We start from the raw sequence: 26,883 nt of genomic DNA on the forward strand, positions 1-26,883 counted from the left end.
AAGGCGGCCGCCGCCCGCCCCCTGCCGGCCGCAGGCGGAAGAGCCGCGGAGGTGCGCTCAGCCCGGCAGCGGTCCTGACCCCGGGCGCCAGATGCAGAGCCCCTTCAGAAGAATGCGAATAAAAAAGTTGAAATAGGATTTTATGGAATGAAAATGGCACTGGTCAAGCTGTAGATCAAGCTTCGAACGGACTTGTGTATTTCGGGAAGTTTGTAAGATGAGAAACATAGTAAAAGTCATATAATTTGAGGATGTTAACAAAATCCACACACATACAGTAACAAAATCACAAGCCTTGCTAAAGGTCTGGGGTTTGTACTGAAGTAAAAGGACAAGCAGAGAGACCCCCACACTCTTACCCCAGTTGCCTGAAGATGTTGCCTGAACTCATCCATCGTCGTGTTTGAGATGCTCATGTCCCTGAACATTCCTTCCAGTTTAGACGTGAACTGACATCCACATTCAGTCTAAAAAATACAAAATAACTTGTTGCGCCACCACTATGAAAACTGAGCTTCTGCTATATGAACTGCAAGACTAAAAGTTAGTTTATAAATCTGATAAAAATGATACTTCTGATACATTTGTTTACCAGGTTTTCTATTTGCATTACCTTCATAACTTAAAAAAACTTTTATTTTTCATATAAGGATCCAAACCTATACATATCAAAACCTGGTTTTTTCCTTCTCTTGTCTCCATTATTTTGGTTTCTTTTTAGCTTCCTATCTCATCTTAAAAAGAAAACATCTGTGAAAACTTATCAGACCAAGACATACACTTTCACCTGCCTTTTAGCATGATACTCTAAAAGGGAAATAAAAACTTCTTTATTTGTATCAGAAAAAAACCAACCCTGTTGTCCTAAAAGTGTATAACTTCAAATGCTTAGTATAGATTACCATGGGAGATTACTAGACCTTTTGAGAATCGGGGGACATACGCACGTAGGGATACATATGCACACACAGATACATTTCGGTTGCACATACAGGACTTTGTGCCTATTTCTAACACGTACTTTGACATAGATGGTAAAGGTAAGCATGTTAACTTCAGCATCCTAATCACTGTGCAAAGACAAGAGAAAAGAGGGGCGTTTTGGTCCCCTGATTCACCTTGCAAACGTGTGCCCTGTGCCTTCTAAATCACCAGGCTAGAAGAGGTAGAGAGGTAATTGGGAAGGAATTAATACCAATAATTTGAAATTAACACTGATAATTTGGAGGAATCTGATGCAAACTGGCTTCATTCACTGAGAGAATAAGAAGGTCAAAAATCAGGATCAGTAAAGTTTGATTTTAGGATCAAACCAGTCAGGTTCAGAAGTTCCCTAGCTATTTATCATGCTACTTAGGAAAAACCCCCATTAGAACTTGCTTCAAGGATTGTTCACCTTTAGGCTTTACTTCTTCTCCATCTCTTGGCCTATTTAATCAGTAAATTGAACCAACTAAGGAAAACATGTGTCCAGACACTGATATGAAGATCATCTTCTCCAGCTTATCTCGAACTATTTAATCAAAATGGAATTGAGCATTATCATCAGTCTGCAGATGGAGGCAACTGAAAACCAACAAAGCATGCAACAAAAAAATTCTACTGTGAATAATAGAAAACCTAGGATAAATCACAGTCTTGTCTCCAAATCCAGTCACTAAATAACAGGAGTTGGCCTCTTATTTGGAAAGTCTTAACAAATTTTGAAAAAAAGTTTTGTTTTCTAGATTGCGCTTTCATCACTGGTGTTTTCCAGTATTTCCTTCCTTTTATTTCCATAAAATTATTCAGAAAAGCCTTTCACATTTTCTGTTGGGGCTCTAAAATTAGATCTCCATTTAACATCAATCAATATGTATGTTATCTATATATAGGTATAGATCTAACCCAGGACACCCTTCCATAAAAACAGAAGAAACCATACTTACCAAAATATTAAGTAAAAAGTATGCAGATACTGTCTTACCTTTAATTTAGATATCATGTTTTTCTCAGAGTCATCTGAAACACTCTTGTTTGTGAGAAGTCGTCTTGCCAAGTGCTGCTTGTAATAGCGTTCAAAAACATCTTTCTCTTGCATAAACCTAAATAAAACCATTGCCTTATCCAATATAGTTTCTACTTCTTGCTCTGTTAGCTGTAAAATAAATAATTTTCTGGTTTTAATCTTTCAGCACAAGTGTCTTATACAACCTAAATGCTTAAAGTAATTCACAGCAAGCGTATGGTCTAACAGTAGCCTAATAAAGAAGCCAACAGAAGCGGTCCAACATGTGAATGATAGTGCCTAAAGAACAGTGCACAAACTCAAGAGAGCAGAGAAAGAAATAGATCTAAAAATGGAGGGAAAGGAATTGTGAGGGAGAAGGGAGACAGTGGGTAGAATGCCTGGATTAATATAAAAGTTCCTGGAGACGTTTAAGTATTTATAAAAAAGCACAGATGGAAACCAGTATTAGGAGTACGAGAAGTTAGCTTGGAATTAAAGCTTTTAAATGTTAAAGACTCGTTTTGCAAAGCCTGTCCAGTGCCACCAGAAATAAAATGATTACTTATTTTATAAATGGATAGAGTTTCCTATTTGATTCCCAAAGCATAAAAATGCATGCAATAATATTCAGCTTTATTCAGAGCCACTAAAACATCCACTGAACAATCCCTGTCCAGTTCTGGGTGCTGTATCTCAAAAAAATTCATGAAAGAAGGTATAAGGTAAGACCGAAGGAAAGAGCTGTACTTTAAGCTAGAAGAGAGATGTGGTAATAGTCCTCTGACATGCAAAAGCAGAAAAAAGAAGCAAAGACAAACCATTTCCCCTACTCAAGTGAGATAACTTTCAAAATAAATTACTAGCTATTGAGAACAACTGCCAAGCTATAAATACACTTAAGAAAATGATTTAAGGTTTCAAAGGAGGGGAACTGCAGAATCTACTACAACCTAATTTTTTTAGGAGGTATCTGCCAAAAGTAATGCACGTATATGGCCTCAGAGAAAGGGGACAAGCCATACAACCTTGAGATCTCCCTGTGCCTTATATTTCTCTAAGTCTATATATACAGTGTTATGAACTCAGACACTTTAAGACAGTACTGCTATTTATCTTAACATAAAAATAATTCTTATAAAAGTATCTTAGTTTAATTTCATACAAGTTTACACAGGAAAGAGCATGATCTTTTAATTTAATTTATACTTACTCCCTTGACTCCCTTTTTCAGCTTATCATCAATAAATAATGAGAGGTACTCTGGAGACCTAGAGTTGAGGTTGAGGAAGTACTCAAAGTCACCCGCAATAGTCTGTTTGAAGAGTCGATCATTATTGAAAGATTCTTGAAGAAAACGGTCAAACCTACTCTTCAAATCCAGTAAACCCTTTAAAAAAAAGAAATATATTTACTGATTTGAAGTTGTAAACTGTGAAACAGTAATAACAGATGAATTTGTAGAGAAGACTACATGTACAGTCAGTTCCGCAAAACTCTCTATGTTTGGCATGGTTCGAAAGTATCTGAAATTTCATTTCCATTTTTAAATATCTATAGCTGCCACAAATCTCTTACAGAAGCAATTTTCAGATAAACTGTCTAAAATATTGGTCTCACACACTGATGCAGTTTGCTGTAATAGGCTACTCAAAGATTAAGAAAATTTTTTAATAATTCTTCTTAAACAGGCTGATTTACTGTATTTTAAAATCCACAACTTAAAGGTATTTTTTATATTTGTTAAGCCTTTTCTATTTTAAATAACGTTGACCAAATCACCATCATAAATACAGGATATGGGAAAGATTAAGTTAATCACCCATTAACTGCATCCCTACAGCTACTAAGCAAGTTTGAAGAGAAAACACATTGCAAGAACAAGTCTAATCCTGTTAGGTTTTTTCCCTCCCTCTAATTTCAATCCAGGGACACATTCTGCATTATTTAGTCACATGTTTCTTACTGATCTTTAAGAGTCACTGTGAACATAGGAAAGTTAAAGACAAGCAATAGCTCTCACAGACCTGAACTGAACAACTTCCTCTGAGCGAATAATCAGATTCTTAACATCATTTTTAGGGTTTGCACCATCTTCACCCAGAGTTAAAAACAACTGAGTCCAGAAGGGCAAAGAATCTTAAAATCACCTGAGAGCCTTCCTAAGTATATATGACACACTCACGGTTTAGATGTAACTAAGCATTCGGAGAGGAGGGGGGAAAGAAAATTTAACTCAAGAGTTAAATTTATCATGGATACCGACTGCCCACAAAAACTGTTCAGGTTAAATGGTCACAAAGTCCTTGGTTTCTTAAGAAATTATTTGTATGTGGTTACTTAAAGAAGCCATTCAAGAATTACTTAAAGAAGTAGTAATGTTTCTTAGGAACTCACCATCTCACTTAAAGGAATGGTCTTTAGACAGGCTAATTAATGCATTTTAGAAATTTTAAATTCAAAGTAAATTCCACTATCTCTCTGTTTACCAAGGTTAGCTTATGTCTCCTCTCCAGGAGTACACCATCTGAACAACCTGGTGTTAAACAGGAGAAATGGTTAGTACCTTAAATTAAAGCAGCATTTTAACATCCCTTCAAATTATTGTAAGAAGTTTTAAATCTAATCCCCTGGCAATGCTTTTGCAATCATCTCACCAATTATGCTCAGGGTTTGGTGATGTCATGTTGCAGAAGCAGTGCTGGACTATGATGAAGTCTTTTTCTTGATGGTATCATGTAGCTTCCTTGTCTATCTTCTTACTGCTGTTTAAGTCCTTGAAAGACTCAGATGAATATGGCTGAGATGAGAAGAGCGAGGTAGTTTTTCAATACACAGTTTTTTTTCCTCTTCTTCTACCATGCCAATGGAAGTGGAGGATAACTCTGTTTGGGGGTTTAGTGTTAACCAAATATCAATCCCTTCCCTAGGACATCTTCATGAGATGGTTGGGGTACATACTGATGGGCTGAGGATAAGCTCTGCCAAAGTACATGCAGTATGGCTCTAAGTCTTCTTCAGCTTCATTAGGCTATTGTATCAGGAAGCCTTGATAGGATCTTATATAACTAAATCTTTCACACCCTTTCAGTTAAATTTTTTGACACCCCTTTAGGTCCACCAGAATTTAAAAGAGGTGAAAGCTACTTCAAAGCAATCCATACATTTACTTTCCACACCACTTGCCCTTTTTTTTTTTTAATCATACCACCACAAAAACCTAATAAATTTCAAAGGGCATTCTCTCTTCTTTTCTACAATTGTTGGAGAGGTGATTCTTGTCCAAGCTTGGTAAGAAGTTTGCTTCAGCATTGCCAGAAAATTAATAATCCAACAAAAAAATGGTTTTATACTCAAATGGCTTCTTGTAATAGTAACCAGTTCTAGCAAAGTTATTGATTTCAAAGAAAAGAGCAGAGATAATAAACATACAGCATTAAATGTCTCTCAAAGACCAAGCACGAGGACTTCAACTATACATTTAAACAAGAACACTTAACATTTAACGAATACACATTTTCACATTATGTATAAAACATCTTCAAGCTATAAAAGCATTTCCTCGAATTTCAATGAACTCTAAAGACTTTATGTGCAAATTTAAAAACTATCTTCTCAGAGACAACAGGAGAGAAAAGATGCCAAACACTCCTGAAGCAGATTTTGTATTCTTGATAAATTAATGGTACACATCACTTCTTAGAGAGAGATTGAGTACAAGAAAGAAAACTTACATCTTTTAATATGCAGAAGTGTTCTGTTTCTCAGGGAGACTGAGAATGAAGCAAGTAATTTGCCATGATTTATAACACATTCACCTCCCACTCATAGTTAATCTTTCCATGAAATACTGTCATGCGATTTTTGTGTCAATAAACATTAAACATTGATAGCTAAACGTTACATAAAATTAAACAAAATAGACACTATAAAGCTATTGGCCAGCAGATGTACAACTCTGGAGACACATGATTTAGGACAATACAAAAAGCTTCCAGCAGTTAGATAATTAGCCTAAATATGCTCCTTAATAAAAGCAGCTACCAAAAGCACAAAAACTGAGCATGTATTTTCCAAGCAACTTAGGTAAAAGAAGAGTTCTAAACATGTCCGAAAATTTTGAAACTGTACACTTTAAACAAAACTATAAATGTAGCTTATCAAAAAAAATCCCTTTCGAATCAATATTAAGGTTTACCTTATCAACCACGTAGTTAACTGTTACTCTGGAGAACGTGGGAAAGATGGAAGAAACGAAAGTTAAAATATTTTAAACTACCTGAATGTAGTCAACTGGATTCTTTCCTTCTCCCTCTTCAGAAACTAGTGCTTTGCCTTGCTCTCTCAGGTATGAGCTCATGCACTCGCACATTGTCTTCAGACCATTTGGCACACGGCTGAACAACTTGTACATGCAAGCAAGGTCTGGAAACAAGAATGAGATATTATGCAGGACACCCTCTGTCTCTTGTACTTCTGCAACTCATTCATTTCACAGGAAAAGACAACAGTAAAAGTTCAGCCACTTGAGCCACAAAAAGCATCCTGTAACAGGTCAGGCACTAGAATCTTCTGATCTCCCCATTCCTTGACCCCTGACAACATGCTGACCGCAGCAGCACAAAACTAAAAACAAAGATTGTATTCAATTATTCTAGGTTGCCTATAGCATGGAAGCTGCTATTGCTAATCCCCAGGCCACCAAAAATTGATGTCTGCACTAAAGGACGGTGCACTTAAAGCTTCAGTAAGATTATATTTTCCAGAGGTATTTAAGAATGTAGCTTCCACGATTATCATCCCAAAAATCAAATACAATATTAGAAGTTGTAAAAAAAAAAAATCTAAGTTAAAGCAAATACAACAACACTAACGAGATGCTTGTTTCTGTATTAAAAGCAAAAACTGGTAAAAATTGGAGTTTAAATCATATTTGTCCTAAAGTCAGACATATAATTTTACACTACTTTGTTTCATCTATCTGAAATCATAAGAAGTGGCTTAGCTTAAACATGGCTTTCCAAAAAGAGCAATCCACCCTTGCACATTTATGTGAAATCTTTTCACAATGTAGCAAATATTTCCCCTCTAGTATTTAACTAAATAAAACCAAGGCCTATAAAAGTTAAACTAATTCCTGTATCTTATGAATACTCTTCAATATCCTTGTACACTCAGCCTGAGGGCTATCTTAACTGGATATTAAAGAAAAAGTGTTACATATAGTATCATCACTTGCCTTTTCAATACAGTAATTCTCTCCTCTTACAGCTAAGAAATTTGCTCACTTTGTCACTCTGTCATCTAGTAACTGTGAAGCTGCTTTAACAAACAAAGGCAATTAATCTAGGCAGCAAGTCTGTTCCCCATTCTCAGGGCTTTAGCATGAGCACCAATTTCTAAATATAGATACTACAATCACTCTCTTCATTATGCTGCTTTAGAAACTTAGATCTATCTCTTTCCATAGAAGCTTTCATTCATTCTGTCCCACATTAACCTCTGTTAAGGAAAAACCAAATCAAGCCAAGCCCTTCTTTTTCAACCACTTGGATAAGCTGCTTCTTATTTAAAAATAGCCAGCTTTTTTTCTGCAACAAAGCCCTCTCCCCAAGAACTGATCCTGCAGTAGTTCTATTAAGTCAGTCATTTACATCAGCACTTTTCAAATAACTGCCTGTGGACAAAAAACTGATTTTGACGGCTACATACTAGAGGAATGAAAGTAATAAAACAGCTCATGGAAAACAGGTAACAAAGACCACTACAACAAATATGTACTTTTCTTAAGAAATACTTGGCTTATCAAAAAAGTACCTGTACCTGTTGCCATTATACACTATACATATGGGCTCTGTCTTACGAGGCCTCTAAAAGCCTCTGAAGCAATATTCTCAGGTGTTTGCAAAACAGGGCCACCAAAGTGTTTTTACAATTCCACAGAACACAAACATTAAGCTGCACCTATCCTACGTTTAAAAACAAGCAGTATCATAAGCATTTCTGTCTCCCATATGATGCAATCTTACCTTCTGTCTTCCCATTTTTCAGCATATGAACTAGCCCAGAGTTCTCCATTTCCACTATAGTTTTCATATGCTTGGAAATAAGCTCCCTCTCAACAACTTTCACAATTGGTTCTTCTGTTGATTTATCCAGACAATGTATCACCCGTTCTGTTTCTTCATTAATTCTAGCTTCTACTTTCTTTATATATACAGAAGCACTGTTTTCAGCTAAAAATTTCTGACTTTCCATCTGTGATTAACACAAATTAATACTTTAGATATTTTTTTAAAGGGGAAAAAGGAAACTTACTGTTATTTCAGATCAGCATTGATAAGTAAGTGCAAATCAAGCCCAGAATATCCAGCAAATTAGATCATTATACCTCCAAGATTTACATACATGCTTAACACAAAATAAAAGTTCTATCACACTAATTGTGTTACATACATAAAGGGGTACATGCAATATGAACATGGTATTCTTCATACTAAAGCAACCTAAGCTCACCTAGTTTCCAGTTACCAACTAGAGTTTTAGCCACAGGTCCAAAGAAAACAGAAGGATGAAGAGAGGAAAAGGCAAAGATTCCTTTCAGAGACCAGTTTATGGCATATTTGTGAGTTTTGAGGATCAGCAGTTCCCATTATTCTTGTTAGTGACAATGCAGAGCACATTAATTCAGGTCAAACTGTTTTTATCCATACTGGTCAGCACAGTCTTTAGGAGGAAAGTTTGTTTTGCTGGTGTTTTGTTTTGTTTTTAAGGCAGAGCTAAGAAATAAAACTTAAATGAAAGTGATTATTTTTCTTAATTTTATGTTGCACCAATGAAAAACAGAATGCAATGACTTTTAAAAGGTTGTGCAACATATGTTTCTGATTTTCAAAGAAGTCTGGAGATCAGAGGAAATGACAGACAATCAGTCCTGTGTAAAAACTGGGAGACTGACAAATTACCTTTAGATATCTTTTAACATGTTTTACAATTTCTATCAATTCCCAACAACAGAGGAGCATGATTACACTCAATAACCATTCAACTGGCTTTTTTCCTGAAACTGTCTCACAAAAAATCTCAGGAAATATTTAAAATGTGCTATTCCATGGTTGTTCAACAACTGGATAGCCACTTGGATATACTTAATTCCTTGACTTGGTTAATTTTATTAGAAAATAAAACTCACAAATGTAGAAACTATGTGAGAAACAAAGCTTCTTCAAAGGCAGTTTGACAGGTAGTCTCCCCTCTCCATTCTCTGCCTGAAAGAGTTTGAACCTTTAATGCTACCGGTATTTCAGAAAGACTGTGGCTGCAATGCAGGGATAGACGAAGTTGCACGAAATAGCCCAAAGGAGGCTCAAGATTAACAAAATTATTATATGCTATCAGCGCCCATGTGTCAAAACTACATTCAAATTATGGTCCTTCTGTAAAATCGGTTATTTTTTCAGCAAAATTTGTAATTTTTTTTCTTATTTCATTTAACAGAGATGGACATACTCATCAAGTAAGTCACAATTACTTACACTACCACCAATTCTCACAATTCCAAGCAGTTATAACATTCCAAATATTATATTACAACATTGCTTTACCTGAAAAAACTCTGCAGACATCTCCAAAAACGGAGCCTCAAAGTCTTCTTCATAGACTGACCTTCCTTCAAGACCTAGAATCATTAACATCTGGCAAGCATTTCTTATTGCGCCTCTGCCAAAAAGTAAGTTGTTAACAACTTGAGAAATCTACATGCTTGTAAGACAGAGTACACAGCAGAACAACAACTCAGAACATAATATCAACTTAAGTAAAATATGGTAACTGAAAGACCATCCTAAATCTGTTCAGCACATGACAGGTTTTCAAGAAGATTACAGGAGCAAGATTACCTGTTTCTGTTCTAACCTAAGGAGCTGATAATATTTATTAAATATTTTAAATACAATGAGAGGGAAGCAGGTCTCAAGTTCTACTAACTTGGAAAATTATTAAGGATATATTTCAACATACAAGAAAATAACTGACAACTGCACACATAGGTTGGAATTGAGCAACTCAAAACAACTGCACAGATAAAAGTTGCTGTGCAAAGTTTGGGGGTTGTTTTGCTTGCTTGCTTGCTTTTTTTAAAAAAACAAAACAAAACACAAAAGGAAAATGTATCATCAAGTTAATCATTTGGTTAGGCATAGGAACACATCAATAAAATGTGAAAACAAGAGAACTGCATCCAGGAAAAAATTCCACTTGTTGGCAGTAGGGGACAATACACAGCTGTTGCCAGGGAGTATTTTTCTCTTCATAAATTGTGTGTTGGGCAATCTCAGTGACAGAAATGCAGCCAAAGTAGCGTGGAGTTTACTTATCTCCACACCCAACAGCTGCTCTGAAACTGGAGAAGAACAGGAAAACTTGCAAATCTGAAATCACTGCAGCTGCAGGATCTGCAGTGTGTGGCAGAAAACTCCACATCTGCTAAACTGGCTGGAGAACACGAGGAACAGATTTAAAACTCAGAGATGGAACTGAACTACCAAAAAACCAAATGGATCAAAACATGAGGAAGGGAAATAGAATTAAAAAAGAAAACTTGAAAAATAATAATAAAAAACTCCAGGTAGAAGAAAATTAAACAATGCCTCAGTACAGAGGGTAGCAAGAGGCAGAGAATTGTCTAAACGCCACTTTTATAACCAAATGCTGTGGCACAAGGTGGTAATGGAGAGATTTAACAAAAGTTTTAATAAAAACGCAAGATAAATATTAAAAACTTATTAATGAGCTTCCCCATTTACCATTATGCTAAACCTTAATGTACAAAGATACGTTATTCCAGATTATGGAGAAATTTTACTTGCAATCAGAAATGCAGACTTAAGCAATGATTTGTTTATGTTCTTGATTCACGTTTAAAAATTGATAGGTATTACAACAGAAGACAACACCTTACCTGTCTACAACTTCTCCTTTCCTTTCTCTTGCAATCATATCCAGCAGAGTTTGCCGTAGGTGATCCCTAATACAGCCATAGCGTACAACTTGATCTCGAAAAATAATCAAGCCCAAATTGTAGACATTCTCGACGTTATTTTGTTGCACATACACACGGTCCTACAACGAAAGCATACACTGCAATAAAATACTGAATTCAGTACAACCATGCTATTCAAAATTGCAAGAAATTGGTCATACTTGCACGGTACAGAAACAATCATAGTAATCTTCTCTCCTTTCTTCATAAGAAGAAATTATGAATACCCTCAAAATCAGTCTCATTTTCCAAAACTTCATTTACTAGAAAGTCTACTTTGCTTAAGAGTGCACATACAGCATTTACAGCTACAGCATGCCAGAACAAACCTACAGTCTTGCCACTTTCTAGTTTGGGGCAGGGAAATCCCCAAACACTGACAACACTCATGGCACAATCTCAAAGAGGTTTTAGTTATCTACCCAAACCCCTTCCATCCACCACTTTTTGTTCTTTAGGAAAAATTAATTCGTTTTTCTCCATCTCCATGACATCCTCCTACCACACCTTTTAGGCAGACAGTTCCCCCTCAACATTCAGTGAAAATTCCTGAAACAGCATCATGAGATGAACAGGAAAAAAAAAGTAAAGCCAGAATGAGAATAGTTACAATCAAAACATTTATGGACTGGTACTGCAAAATTGTACATAAAGACTTCTGTTCAACCCCCATAAAATAAAAATTCACATGAATTCAACTTGAGCAAGTATCTTGAAATCTTGTTAGGTTTCATTAAAATCGCAGAAATACTCAAAAAAAAGCGGGGGGAGAGAAGAAAGAATAATTTTTATGTTTCATTATGGGTTTAAATGCTATCTCCCTACATAATCTCAGTCTATAGGAAGGATTAAGCTCCTCAACTATCCTACACTACCTATGTTTACAAATCAAGGCTGATCCTCAGAACAGTATCCCAAGTCCATAGCACAAACACCACCATACAGAGTTGACGACGAAACTGCTGAGCAGACACCCTGAGTTTCTTACTGCTATCCACAGATATGCTCCAAAAAACTTCTCTGCTTTTCTATTTCTCTCTCCCAACTTATCAACTCTCCAGAAAAGGACGACAATTAATAAAGTTACTAGCAGACAGAAAATGAGTGTACTCATTTAATAGTGCTGTACCAGATAAGACCATTTAAAACAGGATTAAAAACAGAAAAACTGTGAGCTTCTACAAACTATTTCTGAGATGAGCAATTCTTATTTTTTAATGCAATAGTTTGGGTAATTACCAAGAAAATCTGCTCTTCTACCATTTAAGCCTCAGGATGATATAATTAGAAAAAGTTAAGAGTTTAGTACCCACACCTGACTGTAATAAGGTTTTCTGAGAATCTACATAGCTATAACAAAATTAAAAAAAAATCAGATTCTATAAAAGGATAAAGATCAATGCATTAAATTGACTATAAAGATTAGTTTCTCCATTGGTTCTATCAATTATCTTAAGTGTTTTACCACACTCAGAATTGAAATGTAAAGTTACTCAGACACCTAGAAAACTAAACTGTTTTAAAAAAATCATGCATCAGACTATAGAAAACAGATCACAAAATTATAAGTTTACGTAAATTCTGCAACTAGAAGAAATCAGAAGGAACAGACACCACAACCCTTAGTATCTCAGCAGCTGAATCTACATGGCAAAATTATTAATATACTAATTATATGCCAGATTGCCACTTGATGACCAGAGGAAAACAAAACACTGAGTTCTACAATGCACGAATGATTTCCCACTCACTCCCTTCAGACAGGCAGCACTTAATTTAAATGAAAAAATAACATAGGAACTGGTCAGATATGCCTGTTCTGTGGGTTATGAAGCAAACTCAGTTCTGCCTCAGCCCAAAAAGTTTACTTACTGGTCTCATGAAGTCAGTTTAGCAACACATAGTGGTCTAGATCTTTGGAATATGTTACTCTAATTTTTCTGTTATTTAGAAACAGGATTATTTATTTCACTCCCTTATTTACACACTTCCATCAAGAACCGAAGTAAATGGGATTCTGAAGACAAGCTTAAAATACAATTTCAAAGAGATGAAAGAGAAAATTAAGTAGTGTCTAATACACTATATAACTTGAGAAGAATATATATATATATTATTTCCAAAGAATACTCAGGCCTCTGAAGCACAAGCAGCAGGATATCAAAACAGATTAAAGCCATGGTCATGACTCACCTGTATAGCTTCTGTTGTGGCAGTGCTAAACACTGCCATTATGAAATGAAATAGTAACTGCACTAGAAGCTCTTCTCAGTGAAACAGCAACGTCTCTTCAGTAAGCCAGACCACTCGACAATACCCAAATTAGAGCAGCAGCATTAATGTTTCTGATACTGCCGATTTGTTTACCCTTGGTAACAGATCACTTTTAATGTTTATTGGAAGCTCTCCCAACCTAAAAAAAAAATCTCAGAGACAGGAAGCCCCATTTGGGAACAGGTTTGACTGACAAAGCTACATGCTATGAACTGTAATCACTTCTCACGGGGACAAGCAGCAGGTGCTTAAAAGGTAAGAAGGGTAACTCTCAGGAGGCAAGGGTGGAGTTTCAGACAGCAATTATTCATAAACTACAATGCTGCTTACACTGCAGAACAATCCCGATCTCAACTAAAGCAAGTTACCTACTGTAAAATACCACCAGCCACATTTTGCCCCATTTCTGCATGGATGCACTACCTGGATGATGTCGCCTTCAGAAACCATTGTGTACATATATATAGAGAGCAAGTGTCTTCGATCCTAGTTCTGAAAATAAAAACAAGACTTCTCCTACTACATGAACAATGACAGTCATATGCCCCAAGATCAAAACTCATGCAGCCGATCTGTCAGTGCTGGCCCAAATCAAGACATCGGCTTTGTGCATTGCTCAGATGAGAAGGGAAGGCTCTGCCCTCTGCCAAACACACAGCTGTATTCGCAAGAGTAACTGCTCATTTCTGACAGTGTTTAACTGGCTCTACCCACACATCTATAGTGCGGCCAGGGGTGTGACTGCTGCACCTGCATACCTGAAATCGGTTTAAATTTAGCAAGTACAAGTAGCGAAGAAGGGACACCACAGAATCCAGTTTAGTTTCCATAAAATGTTCCAAGAATACTCACCCTCATGTAACTTAAAGAGAAGACTGAACCAAGTGCGCCTCCACTGCTACTGTTACATACAGCAGTTAAATAAAAACTAACGTAGGTACGCTTGCCTACGCTGCAGCCGTAAGTGAGACTGAATTTCAGACATGCCCAAATGTAATACATTACTTCACTACTTCAACATGACACAGTACATGAGCTGACTTAGTGAAGATGCTACTTAGGACATGACTTCACTGCTTCAGTACCTCACTGCTCACTGCACAGTGCCATGAATTTACATACACAGTATCATATCTGTTCTGGCACCGATTAGTGCAGCCTAAACATGTAAAACAAAAGGAGGAGAGCTGGTGCACATTTACAACAAACTACGGTGGAACTCTGTAAAGTTGAAATTAAATTGTGGAAACCAGAGTATCTCAAGAAAGTCAGATTTGCCTTTATTGTGCAATTCCAGGTTGCAAAACCTCACTCGAGAACTACATCATACAACAGACCTGAAACCAAGCAGACCTTACCAGATAGCAATGATGGGACAAGGTAACACACTTTTTTTAAAATGCAACTATATAAGGCAAGCTTCACAAGCGTCTTGTGGAAGATGTTCTGCACGTAAAATGAAATCCTGCCACAAACCTCAAACAGCAAGTATTCTATTCATTATCACAACACTGCACAAATCCCATTGTACAAAATATATACCTTTCTAAAAAAAAAAAAGATCTATTTAAATTATGTTTTATTTTAGAAGTCGCAAAATGAACCAGAGGAAAGAGACTAAGGTGGGTTGGAGAGGTGTTTGACTTGGATCATATGGGAGCTAATGGGTAAAAATAAGCAGGAAAACAAACACAGCATTAAACCAGATACAGTTTCATTTAAGATGTACAGTCCTAGGCTGAAGCAACAATTTAGGACAGTAAGATCATAATTCAAGAGGATGTTAAGTGCTTTACTTTCACTGACATCAGACTATGGCTTGTTGGGTACCAACACGTACATTTCCTGAAACTGATGGGTAAGTAATTGGGACAGCTTACGAAATAAGAGGAGAAGGATTGGGTTATCCTTTATTTATGAACATAATTGCATATACTTCTCCTGGTGGAACACAAGCATGTCAATTAGCAATGCCTGGTGACTCAGTTTATATAGTGTTTGGGTTTTTTAAGACAAAATATTTTTTATGTAAATTATACTAGCTGTACTTGAATAACAAGGCATAAGCAACTTCTGACATAAGTGCATCACTATAAAACTACATTTCATTCAGACTCAATGTCACCAAAGTGACATTCCTTATTTTATAAAGTTCTTGAAAATTGTTTCTTTGAAGAGCAGTCAGGTCTCTTCTTTGACAGATTTTCTTCTGCTTTATAATTTTGTGGTAGTAGCAGCTTTTTCAAGCTTTTTGAATGAATCCATACTTAGAAGTTTCCTGCTCTTAGTCTCTTTCCAATGAATAGAATTATGTTTGACTCAACAGGACATTCCAGTGACAAAGGTGAAACTGCAAATCTTTGATCCTAGGTCTGTTTTAAACCACAGCTTATACTTTAATTTGTAATCACAGGATGCATTCTCTCATGACAGTTTGTCTTACGCCCCTCCAAGTCAAAGAAAAGGAGGGAGGTCTGCTCGTTGTATCAGCTTTTTGCATTAGATAGTTCTACCTAACAGAGACTAAATTTATAATCATAAAAACCATGTTACTTACAGATGTTTAACAGACATCAGTGCTCCTAAAGTTTGACAAGTTTATAAGCGTTTTGAAAGAAAAATTAATATTTTAACTATATGCTATAAATAAGTTTTATTGTAGATGTGTCTCTTCTGCCTCTTTGGGTCTTATTTTGGTATAAGGAAAAAAGCCCATGGGAAGAAAATAATTAGTCAAGTGGAGGCCTCAACTGAACAGCCACTTGAAATAACCAGGAACTGTCAAACAGCACATGAAAGACTATATATTCCCAACGTATTAAAGTTTCTTTGTTTGTTATTATGTTCTGAATCTAAAAATATAACTCAATGTTAAGTCCAAATTGCACTTGTAGCAATGCTGCAGGTCTCCATCTTCTGGAGTTTTGGTGGAAAAGAGAAAGCTGTCTGCCTGCTCCAACAGCACTCGCAAGCTTCACACGGAAGTCCAGGCACTTCTCTCCTGAGCACAGAAAATACTAAGGAAACAGCTCTCATCTCCCCTCCAAAAGTGCTAACTGAAGCATGTAAACCTTCCTCAAAAAGGGGAGTTCTTGGTCTTCAATAGATTGGTCAATACACTAAAACAGGAACAGCTGAAAAGTCAGTTTTCTCTGACACTGTTTGGATCAAAAATTCATTGAATTTAAGAGCAGCAGATCACACTGCATTATCTGCTCTGACTACCTATGTACCTTGGAGTATCCAGCACCTCCTGTACTGAAATGATACACGGTATTTGGCTAAAACACAACAGCTGCTCCCCTAAAAGCTCTGGATTCCATCTTACAACGCTTCTGAAAATTCACCACTAGCTTTGGTAGATTATTCTAATTATTAACTATTCTTGAATTTACCCAGATGCAGCTAGCAGCAATTGATTTGTATTTGTCCTTCACAGATTAGAGATGGCAGGATTTCTCATAACAAAGACAGTACATCTCCAAAATAATCTCTCAATCTTCTTTTTGGTAAAATAAATTAGATCATTAAGTGTCACTGAAGGCATTTTATCCAGCCCTCTACCTTTAGATATGTGGTCTTTTCCCAATTGGAAAAAAAAAATAATCCTACGCAAACCCCACAACACAAAGTAAATAATTTTAAATTTTTTTCTTAATGGATTCAATTAATTATTGATTAATAATTTATTTAATTCAATGTCATAGCACGAGCTCTTTAACAGCTACAAGATAAGATCTTAATTCCAGTTGTTCAGCAGATAAGAGTACCAACTCTGTTAATAATTTTTTGATTAAAAAAGTGCTACCTTTATCTGTTCTTCAATGTCTAATACTGCATAAAGTACGATGTACTTCAGTATATTTTGTGAAAAAAATAGATTTTACATAAAAGAACCACAGTGTCTCAACACATTTATTTTCCTTCTGAAGTCAAAAGCCTTTGGTTAGAAGCTACGCAAAAATACACTCCCTGCATCCTCAGAGCCCACCCACCATTCTGGGAATTTAAACATATACCAACTACCTAAAGCATAACACAATCCAGACAAAAACATAAGGCCCTCTCTCTTTAAAAAAGGCCTTTTCCATTAGCTATCAGGTAAGGAATGCTTTTCTTTTTTTCTTTCAAAAGACAACCATGCAACCAAAGAACACATTCTCATCTACATACACTGCTTCATCTTGTAACCGAGGTCTATACGAACAGCAAAGGATTCAATTAGAATTTAACATTCAAGGACACAGACTGCACCTAAGCAAAGGTATCCTCTCCAAACCCTTAAGCTTAAAGAACAACAACTACACTGGAAGTTTGAGGAGGCTTTACACCATCACGCTTTCCACAGTAAGAAACCACCACTATGTGAACTAAAACATGCAAGTAACGCCTATAACCTGCAGGAATGGGTCTGACTAGCTTATTTTTTAAGAATTGCAAAATTCAGCTGTTTTTCAGATGTATTTTTCAAGTGATAATGAGGTAACTTGAAAGAAGAATCCAATTATAATTTGTCACACACCCATAATAGTCTTGCATGCACACAGGGAATTCAAAACAAGGGACAGACAGTAGTCTTAGGAAGAAAACTGGTAAGCATGTCCATGTTTTACCCCTCCAGCTCATTTGTTTCCATTGGTCAAAAGACAATTTACTGCATTAAGTTAAATGTGTGAAAAAGCAGAATACCCACCATATACATCAGAATATCTCTAATCATCACCATCGCTGTTTGATGATCATTCCATGCTTGGTTTAGTGTTTGGAGAAAGTTGTTATTCAAGGAGTTTAACACATCTTCTCGCACCTGAAGCAAAAAAGTTACATACTGTCATAAACCCAAGTCAGTTTCTCTCTTAAAAAAAAATTCTTGCTCCTCTATGAACTTGAACACTACAAACAAGTTCTTATTTCTCCTGGTTGCTAACCATGCCTACCTTGTACATCACTTGTGTGGAAAAATAAGACTTGACACAAGTACGAAAGATCAGGCTAAATAAGATTAACAAAATAAACATGGATATTAAATCTCAACGGAATATCTGAAATCTCAAATGTTAAAAATATATTTTTTATAATTCCTCAAGGGCTTAATTTCCTATGCTATAGTGTTTCAATTAATGTTAGCTTTTCTATCACACAACTCATTTCAGACTCTTGGTAGTACCGGTAGATGTTACAAACAGGAACGAGCACAAGTGGAAAATCTGCTGTGATGACATTAGAAAGACATGCTGAGACAGCATAAAGTTACAGCAAAGAACAGTTCTGAAAGGCAACAATTACTTGGTAAAGACTAGACTCTTAGTAACAGTCCATAATTGCCAACAAGAAGACCCTGGGGAACAAAAGAAAATAATCATTGTTTTTATGAACGTTATTTGCTAGTTAATTTGTCTCATCAACTTCAGACTATTTCTTTTTGACATTACTACTCCCTGCTAACAAAAAAGAACATCCAGTTTCATATTTTGATTTTCATGCAGTAGGCATGTACTACAGTGCTCAAGGTTTAAACTCATGTAAAAGAGAAACCTGAGGGAATGTAAAAAAATTATTCCAGTTAACAAAACGTGTGAATTGACTTTTGATTATAACATGCAGAATATACTCTGCCCTCTGTTGCAGCCAAACAGAATGTATTTTTACATTTATAGGTTTGCACTTAGACTTGTGTGACAGTGTAAATGTCAGTATAGATAATTTGAACAGGAAAACAAAACGCACTTGACAAGCAGCCAGAAGCTGCACCAACATCAGCTGCAACCACCTGACAGACTTAATTCTGCCATTTACGTTTTATGAAGTTATTAGGCAAAACCAGTGTAACAAAAAAACTGTATCAGAGTGCCACACTGCTATATATACTCCACAAACTTAGATGAGCAAACCAGAAACATAGCATGGCATATCATAAGAACACAATGGTCTCTTCTAGAGAAGTGGAAACTTATCCCCATAATATTCACCTTGTTATTGAATCTAGGTAATACAGGTATCCTTGCAGTTGTTCAAAGCTTTCTGAAATCTTCAAACACCTACTCCCCAGACCTGAACAAAGCCTCTCCTCCTTGCTTTCGGAAAACACAACATGCAGTTATAAGTCACAACCAGCGCTGCTTAGCTTCCTCGTTCTTTGTGATAGTGATCATCATTTACCCTTTGGTCTCCCAAAGGTGTGCCCTATTGTCATCCAATCTATGTAGTTTTTAGCTGAAATGTAAATATGCATTAAAAACTTCACCATCCATACTTGAAAAGAGTTCTGCCCAAGCATATGAGGCCATCACAGAACTCTTCAAGGACCAAAGTTTTTTTTTTTTTTCCAGTAATACAAAGAGAGTGTGCCTTTATAATTACACACATCCATCACAATAATCCAACTAAGACCAGCCAGTGCCAAATCACATACCAGCTGATAGCAAAAGGGGGTGCTCGCCTCCAGGCAGCAATGACAACTTGCTTCCAAGCAGACACAGGAATGCTCAGATCTGTGCCACCTCTGCTCCATACAGTATGCCATGTGGCTTTCTGGAAAGGTGTTTTAAATCCAGGAATGAGTGCTGTACAACAGAAGTCTACTCTCTACGAAGCTTCTCAGAGACATTCTCCTAGGTTTATTGTAAGCTGCAGACAGGTTTGGGAAACTGTTCTTTTAGTTACTACAGAAGCCAACTACACAACAGCTGTGTAGTTAATAAGCACTGAACACATTCCTTGTATGGACCATGAATACAACAGTATTACAGGAAAACTACTATAATGCACGAAACATTTTAGCCATGCAAAGGCACAGAGTCAAACCACTTTGGTGGAATAAATGACTTGGGAGTAAAAAAACCTGGATATCCACACTTTTCTCTATAGAAGGAAGCCCTTCAGAAACACAGCTGCTGCTCATCCAAAGCCTTAATAAAATTTCATCTCAATCTCAAAGATTTTTATCAGCAGAATGTTACTTTCAATTAGCTGAGCTTGTAGTGATTTCTATGACAATCTTTGTAGTTATGCGGTAAATTGGCAGGCACATGCAGCTTAAATAGGACTGTCCATACAGAGTCTCAAAAATAAATTAGCAGCTTCATTATCTATGTACGGTCATCTTCTATTGGCAAGGATGAAATCTTGTATATAACTTCAGGCTCAACTCTATTTTATACTGGTATTATAGCTCTTAAGGCAATAGCACCCTCCCGTGCCAATCTCTTAAAATAGTTTGTTGGCATAAGCTCTCACTACCTTTAAATAACTCTCTATTAAGTGTACACAAAGCAGACTTAGGGCCTAGTATTTTGTGTCTTACAGTGCCTGGCCTGATGCAGCAGCACGAATAGTTCAATTATGTAATTTCCACTACTGTAAGGACAGCCAGAACCTTCTGTATAGAACAGCACTTTCTGAACTAAGGCCTCTCGGTCTCAGAACTTTTATTACACAGTTTCTTCATTTTCTACAAAAGTCCAAGGAGTCCAATAGCTCCTTTAAAGTATTTTAAAATCTTAGAGTTACAACTAAGTTAACAGATTAACTATGACTTTACCAGAAATGTCTGCTCACCCCTGCAGCTGTTATCCTTTTGCTGAGAGAAAAAAAACTAACACTGAAGAATATTGAAAATTCTGAATTGCTTTTACTTTCTGGCAATGCCCTCATATCCTTTTGCCCTCCATGTAAGTGCAGACTTGCACAAGATGATCTTAAAACATCATTAAGGAAAGACAAAGACAGATTCATACATTGTCAGTCAGGCTTACAGTATAACCTAATGCTCACTAGTCTCCTACATGACTCCTCATGCAATTCCTCTCTATTTCATAGACGTTATGGAAAAAAATTCAAATTCCTTGTATAAGATTCCTATCTTCTCTCTCCCCTTCTCTCTGCAACACCACAACAGCAAATTTTAAAGCTTGCCAAGGATCCTAGACATACCATAAGCCGCAGAGTAGACATGCTTCCTTCACCCCTACCTGCTGCACCAGCACCCCATACGATTCCTTCTGCACTTAACAACACTGCCACAAGGACTGGCTCTATGCTCCCCTTACCGAAGGCTTTCTTGCATGCCTGCCTTTATTATTATTCTGAAATAGCAAGCACTGTTGCTACTGAACAACACCAGTTGGATCAGCAAAGACCATCATGGCATGCCAGTGACAGTAACCGAAATGTTTGGTAAGGTCTAGAAGTCTTATAGGAAATGATAATATCTCAAGCATCTCTTCCCTTTCAGCAATGCTCTAGTATCTCCCCAAACCAGCATGTTTCAGACCATTCAAGTTTAGGACAGTCCTTTACATCTCTGCATTTCCGACATATGCTGCACAGAAAAATCAACAAAACTGTATTTGTCTTGGCCAACAAATCAATCAATTCCTTTGTCAGGCACACACAATTTACAGAATGTGTATGATATGTTGCATGCCATGGGTGTAGGTTTCACTAGACTGTGAAGTGTCCATAAAGATGAACGTAACTTTAAAAATACCATCCTGCAAACTTTGTAACTCCAAGATTTTTTTTATCCTGACACAAGTGATGTAGCTTATCAAATGGGTTTAGTGAGCTGTAAACTAAGCTTTGGGTGTTTATTTTTCAAAAACACTTCTACAAAACTTGTGGGAAGAAGTAACAGAGTAGGCTCAAGAACTGTGAATGAAGAGCATCCACATCAAGCTACAACATTGCTGAAGGACAACAAGGGGAGAAATCAATTAAGTACCAGATACACAAGAACTAAATGCTTGAATTAAGATGAAAGGTTTCAGTACTTTTTATTCAATGGTATTTTTAAATTCAGCTCTACATGTACTATATTTTAATAATGTCAATACACAGGCAAAGACAAGTTTTAGCACGTCCATACCCTGTACTAAAAACAAGGTAGTTCAGTTCAAGACAGCTGACTCCTGTCAATGATGTAGAGTAAGCTACCTGGCTTACTACTGCCTTCATCAAGCAGTCAGAACCTGGTGACTGTAACTACAAGCCATTAGGGTCTGCAAGTTCAAAACCAAGCGTACTTTAGAGTAATTCATTTGCATACTTGTATCTTGTATTGATCATGTTTGCACCTATCATTTTATTTACAATTAAACAAGCTGCAAAGACAGTACACGGTATTATGCTTTCTTGTTGAGAAGTTAAATAATTTTCTTCTTTGAACTGCTTAATTTCTTTCTAATAAAAAAGAGCTGAGCAAGCACAACTTTCACCTAGCAATTAAATAAGCACAAAGCATAAATACAGCTCTTCACTTTGCCATACCAAAAATAAAAACTTTTGCTTTCCAAGGTTGAAAACTATTTATGAAAACATCTGCACAAATACATTGCCTCCACCTAGCCTCTTCATCTATTCTTAAATAACCATCATGACCGGAATACTACAGGAATGTAACATTTTTGTAGAAAGATAGCCAGCGGATGCAGACAGCAAACGGCAATTGTTTCAAGGATTCCAGCAATTCAAACTTTGGGTTTGGCTCCTCAGAAGTACTCCCTGAACTCAGTGCAGTCCTTTACAAAAATCTCTTCATCCTGCACATTTTAATTTTGATGAAAGTTAACAGATTTGGTGAACAACACTTCAGTTTTCAAAATTCCCCTCTTCTAAACTCCAGCATCCACCATTGATCGTCTGAATAGAAGTTTACAAAGACTTGCAATGTGAGCATTTATTGTTAATTAGCTACTTAACATTTAACAGAGATCTGCTCTTGGAAAGAGACACTGAAAATACAAGATTCCTCTAAAATTTCTTTTACATAAAGTGTGAGATTAAACAAAAACTTTCTCTCTGTCTTACAAAACGTACTACGGGCACAATCATAATATGTAATTATAAAACTGATCCTATTCTTAATAAACAATGCGCTACTTTTTCCATACTTCCATCTATAACTGCTTCAACATAACATCCTTAAGCAAACAAACAAAAAGGACAAACAGTAGCTTTGAGCCTACAGAAATTTTCTTTAGTGTTCAGAACCTTTTGAATATTTTCTTTTTTTTTTTTAAATCTTTTCCTGAGATTATTTAATTTATAGGACAGCATCATCAGACATCTGAATAATTCTGCCTTTTTAACTTTACATCATTTAACTACTAAAACTCACTAGTTAGTCTTTTTATGTAAAAGACTTTCAGTCATCTATTTTTATGTTACCATACACATAGATATAATTCGATTAATCATGTTAAGAATCAGAATATCACATCATAGGAGAAGACTTTTTTGGTAAGCATCAGATACAATAGCATTAAATGTCAGAAAGGCATTTCTCTGCACTAGTATCTGTGCAGCCCTCTCAGCCAGTGCAGTGACAGTACAAACTCACAGGATCTTCTGCTCTTTTTGTCAGTTTGCCACAATCAGCACTTCAGAATAATTAACTTCGCATATGGATAATTTTTAATATTCAGAATAGCTAGGAACAGCAATAAGAGTTTTTCCTCCAATTAAACCAGGGTAAACTAAAGCCTAGGAAAAATAAAAGTTTAGCGTCATGATTATTATTAAGCACAGACTGTAAACACAGGCATATACAAGAAGGCGGCACAAAAAGCCTCAGTCATTTGCCGTACTTATATGAATAGTACAGATTATGAATGCACACACATTATGAAAACAGAAGCGCTTGAAAGTCACAGATGTGCTACAATTATAGAATAGAGCCATAAATTATTTAGCCACTTCATACAGGATGTTTCCTCTCATGCAAACAGTAAAAAAACCCCATATTCAAAGCAGTTTTAGAGTATACTTGTCTGGACCACACTTTTGAAAACTAAGATTTTAGAAAAGAAGTAACTCACTTCTGTGCCACAGCAGTGACTTCAGTTAAAAACGTGCAAAAAGCTTCTGAAGCATTATGCATTATTTACACATAAACCTGCCAACCACCCTCTGTAATTCAGCCACAAGTGATCATGCAAGACACGTGATGGTGTATGACTTTCATTTTCAAATGTTGTAATACCAGGACAAAAGTCTGATACTCCCATCTGGACCCACAGCCAGTATGTGGGATCAAAGCGGATACACGTCTCCTTCCGAAGATAGGCAGCTATGGATGTTACCACAAGGAATAAGGCATCTTCCCTAGATGTAGGATCCTATCACCACTAAACACTATCTGGACTCACAAAAAGTTTTAACTTCTTTTCAGTTACATACTTATTAATCAATCCTAAACTTGCCTCACAAAGAGCAAAGAGGTGGTTCCATGGTTTAACACGAGATGTGAAGAGCCCTTTTCTCACATGATACATCTTCAGAAACCAGAAGTTTCTGCATGTCATTTGGCTGAATTACATGGTTTTGAAAAGGCTGAAATAATAGAAGGCAGACTACTCAGGACTCATTTTTGCTGAACTGACGTTTTTGTACATTGCCTACTGCCTCTTTAAATAGTCTCATCCTAGCACAACTCTCTCATTAACTTGTGAATTAGTTCATCAGCCCATAACAAACAGGTTCTTACAATGGTATTTATTTTGTTCCACAGATGAAAAAACTGACTGGAAAACAAACCAAAATTTGTTCTGAGAGAGTCACAAATGTCACCAGAAGGCCACAAATCTTTTTTAAAAAATTCCCCGCTCTCAACAGTTATACTTCAGCTAAAGTTGTTTCCTGTTATACACTTTCAAATACTTCCTATTGTCTGCCCCCCATCAGTAACTTACAACAAACAGTATCTGGACTACGAAGTCATTTAAGCTTGATGTTAGCTCCAAGCTACCATTTTTAAGGGTAGCAATACAATTTCAACACAAGGCAACATAATAACAAACTCAGATTTTTTTTTTTGTCATTTAAATAACTGTTCAGAATTCTTTCATGTTAAGACCCTTCAATTTTAATTCATAAAATGACGTACCTTGTTTATTAGATGCTCAGTGACCACTTCTCTTAGTCCAGTGTAGAGTTTTTCGCCATGTTTATGCAATACCATTGTATATGCATTCCTATACAGCTCCTCAAAACTGAGACCACTATTGTTCTTACGCTGGATCTCTTGGATTGCATTTTTTAGAAGATCCCAAATGCTGTTCACATATTTCTCGTCCATAGTCATCTGTAAAAACAAAACAATGCATTGCTGTTTAGAATCAAGAAAGATCACTACAGAAAGTTATCTTTAGAAGTTGTAACACCGGGAGCAGTAATTGCTTCTGCCACATTTTGTTGATTCCGTTATCACAAGGTTTCTTACACTTTATCAAAACGGTATTTATCAAACTAGTAGGGATTTCAAGAAATAGTTACGAAAATTATAACTTGTAAAAGCTTATTGCTTTTCTCCTCCAGAGCTGCTACTCCACAGAACCCAACTCCAGAGCCTGTGCAGGTGGGACGGCAGGTAAACTGTGGACATGAGTCTTTTCTCTGCTCTTCCTCCACAGTGTTAGCAATGACAACCAGCTAACTTTCCTCACACACTAACGTGCTACTTGGCACCTCATAAGTCCCACCACAACACTACCTAACCAGACCCCAAATCAACTCGGACAATAAAAGATAATAATGGCTGACACGGAGTTAGCAAACTTAGTCATCTGCTTGAACTAACCAGGTTTGGTTTTTTTTTTTGCTTTATTTACAGCCATGTACTAACGGCCAAAGAATTACTTGCCTACAATATTGTTCCTACTATTTAAATACTTAGAGGCGTTGTTGAAAAACCCCACAAATGTCCAGAATTAATATCTGTATTGAACATATTTCCATGGCACAAATATGGTTAAATAACTTGCTACAGGATATGCATCAAGCACTGAGCTGAACATGCATCCGCTTGATCTGTTATTCAGACACTATATACCTCAGTAAATACACCAAATAAAAACTACAGCAATAAAGAAAAATTCAGAGAAAGAGAGAAACTCTTAGAAGAAATACTCTCAATGTAACAGCAAGCCAACTTTTGTCCTCTACTACTGCTTAGTGCGAATCAGTGTACAATTGTGCTTCGCCAATGGAAAGGTGCTTCAAAATATGATGCTTCATTAAGCAGTACCTGGGATGGTAAATAAGTGCAGCAACAAAATATCAGCTGTCAGTATTGCTTAAAGTTTGTGATTTCATCACGCTTCATCACTCAGATGAAATAACAAACACATTTTTAATTGAAACAAGCTTAAAATGCAAACTTAAAAGTCTGGTTTAGTTTATAGAAAAAGGCACTGATCTAGCATTTTAGAGAAAAAGGCTGAAGAAAGGAAAAAAGCCACTATTACCAGATATACTGTGGAGAAAGAAAATATCCCAGAGTCTACCAACACTGTCAAAGCAGCCTTGAAAATAAGAGCTGAAAGTAGTAAAAGAATAAAGAATAACAGTATGACATTATAGAGGAAAATCATAACCAGCCCTGTTCTCTTTTCTCCTTTGCCTTCCACACAAAAACTACCAGGATAATAAACATGGAAGACTAGATTTGCCTGCATTTGTAATCAAACACAATGAGCAGAATTTTTTTTTCATTAAAAGTACATTTTTTACATGCAATTTCAAAATATCAAGTTTTCTAGGCATTATAAATAAAAGTACAGCTCATAATAACGATAAGCCATTC

The 26,883-nt window shown here is 36.4% G+C and overlaps 1 protein-coding gene across 1 annotated transcript; it reads right to left on the reverse strand.

The window, feature by feature from the left end:
• Window positions 1-276: 276 nt before the first annotated feature.
• On the reverse strand, window positions 277-25,385 carry LOC104467806 (cullin-3; the record flags this gene model as incomplete). The annotated part of the gene is made up of 9 exons (XM_010081721.1): window positions 25,186-25,385; window positions 17,995-18,108; window positions 10,947-11,107; window positions 9,592-9,706; window positions 8,017-8,245; window positions 6,267-6,412; window positions 3,201-3,377; window positions 1,967-2,137; window positions 277-467 (listed from the first exon to the last, which is right to left on the reverse strand). Coding segments are annotated over exons 1-9 (1,502 nt in total), but the record flags the coding sequence as incomplete, so codon positions are not given.
• Between the last annotated feature and the right edge of the window lie 1,498 nt (window positions 25,386-26,883).

The sequence above is a fragment of the Pterocles gutturalis genome, unplaced genomic scaffold (assembly GCF_000699245.1).
Source record: "Pterocles gutturalis isolate BGI_N339 unplaced genomic scaffold, ASM69924v1 scaffold46919, whole genome shotgun sequence".
NCBI lineage: Eukaryota > Metazoa > Chordata > Aves > Pterocliformes > Pteroclidae > Pterocles > Pterocles gutturalis.